The sequence below is a fragment of the Amblyomma maculatum genome, chromosome 7, assembly GCF_055883805.1.
Source record: "Amblyomma maculatum isolate TAMU_Amacu chromosome 7, ASM5588380v1, whole genome shotgun sequence".
In the NCBI taxonomy this organism is placed as follows: domain Eukaryota; kingdom Metazoa; phylum Arthropoda; class Arachnida; order Ixodida; family Ixodidae; genus Amblyomma; species Amblyomma maculatum.
Window position 1 is genome coordinate 88,306,546 of NC_139350.1, and position 1,050 is coordinate 88,307,595.

Sequence of the window (1,050 nt, forward strand, 5' to 3'; positions counted from 1 at the left end):
CCCCCCCCTTTTTTTTACATTCTCCTTTCACAAGCGCTACTGCTTACATGGAGGATACGTCATGAGCATACACTTCGAAAAGGATTACGGTGCAAAGAAGGCACTAAATTACGAACACGCACACATGCAAGGTAAAACATCGTCCTGTACACACTACGAACCTGCACGTCCGTGCGAAACGGATACGTAGCAAGGAGGTCCACCGCCGTTAGCTCACACGTGAGAACTTAGGTTGTCACAGGTCACCAGTTTTCGCTGCACAAAGCTTGTTCCAAACTGCTTGCGCTCCTCTTATGCTGCCTCTTTTCCACCGTACAAGTTCAGGGCTAGGAAGGCATCGACCAGCATGCTTCCTAACCGAACACCAAAAGGCTGATGATGAGAAACAGTCACACGAAACAGTCAAAAGGAACAGTCACGCCAGCCATGACACCTACACCCTATCGCGGTCCGATGTGTCACTAGCTGTTGATCGAGCTTCTTCCATCTGCTTCGTGATGCCCTCGAGCTCAGCCAATTTGGTGCTGGCGTAGTGGTGGTACATCTGTATGCCGCCTGCAATTGACATCTTCATGCCGATGCTGTAGCGGAAGGGGTAGTTGTTGTTCTTCACGGCACGTTCGTACAGACGTTTCAGGTCGCGAATTTGCTGGTCAAGGAACATAATCTGCCGGCGGGTATTGTGCAACTTTTCCCGGATAGCAGCCGCACGACCTTCCAACGTTTCACTTTCGCTTACCGAAGAATTCATCGCTGCGACGCCGGTGTTGCCGCTGCTGCTCTCGCCACACTCCGCCTTGGGCGCTGCCATGTTTTGATGCCTGCTCGGCGAGAGTCTGCAACTGTAGCCCAGCCGCCTGCGGTGCGCTCGGCAAGACGACCAAGGGCCAAGAAACCAAGCCCTCGGCACCTTGTCGGTACCGCCAAATAGCGTCTGCTGACGACGGGTTGATTTGTGCCGCTCAGCAGCCACTTCACAGCACTTCAGCCTTAGCTGCTGGCCCGGCCACGTGCAGGAGTAACTCGGATGGATGGATGGAATATAGGAGC

At 53.7% G+C, this 1,050-nt stretch overlaps 1 protein-coding gene across 1 annotated transcript; it reads right to left on the reverse strand.

Moving 5' to 3' along the window:
• Nucleotides 1-433: 433 nt before the first annotated feature.
• Nucleotides 434-811, reverse strand: LOC146183906 (uncharacterized). The gene has a single exon (XM_084608769.1). It carries the CDS (start codon nucleotides 809-811, stop codon nucleotides 434-436), a length of 378 nt encoding a protein of 125 aa, XP_084464895.1.
• Between the last annotated feature and the right edge of the window lie 239 nt (nucleotides 812-1,050).

Excerpts from the sequence above, each read along its gene's own strand:
- LOC146183906 (XM_084608769.1), bottom strand. The coding sequence starts at position 811 with ATGGCAGCGCCCAAGGCGGAGTGTGGCGAGAGCAGCAGCGGCAACACC.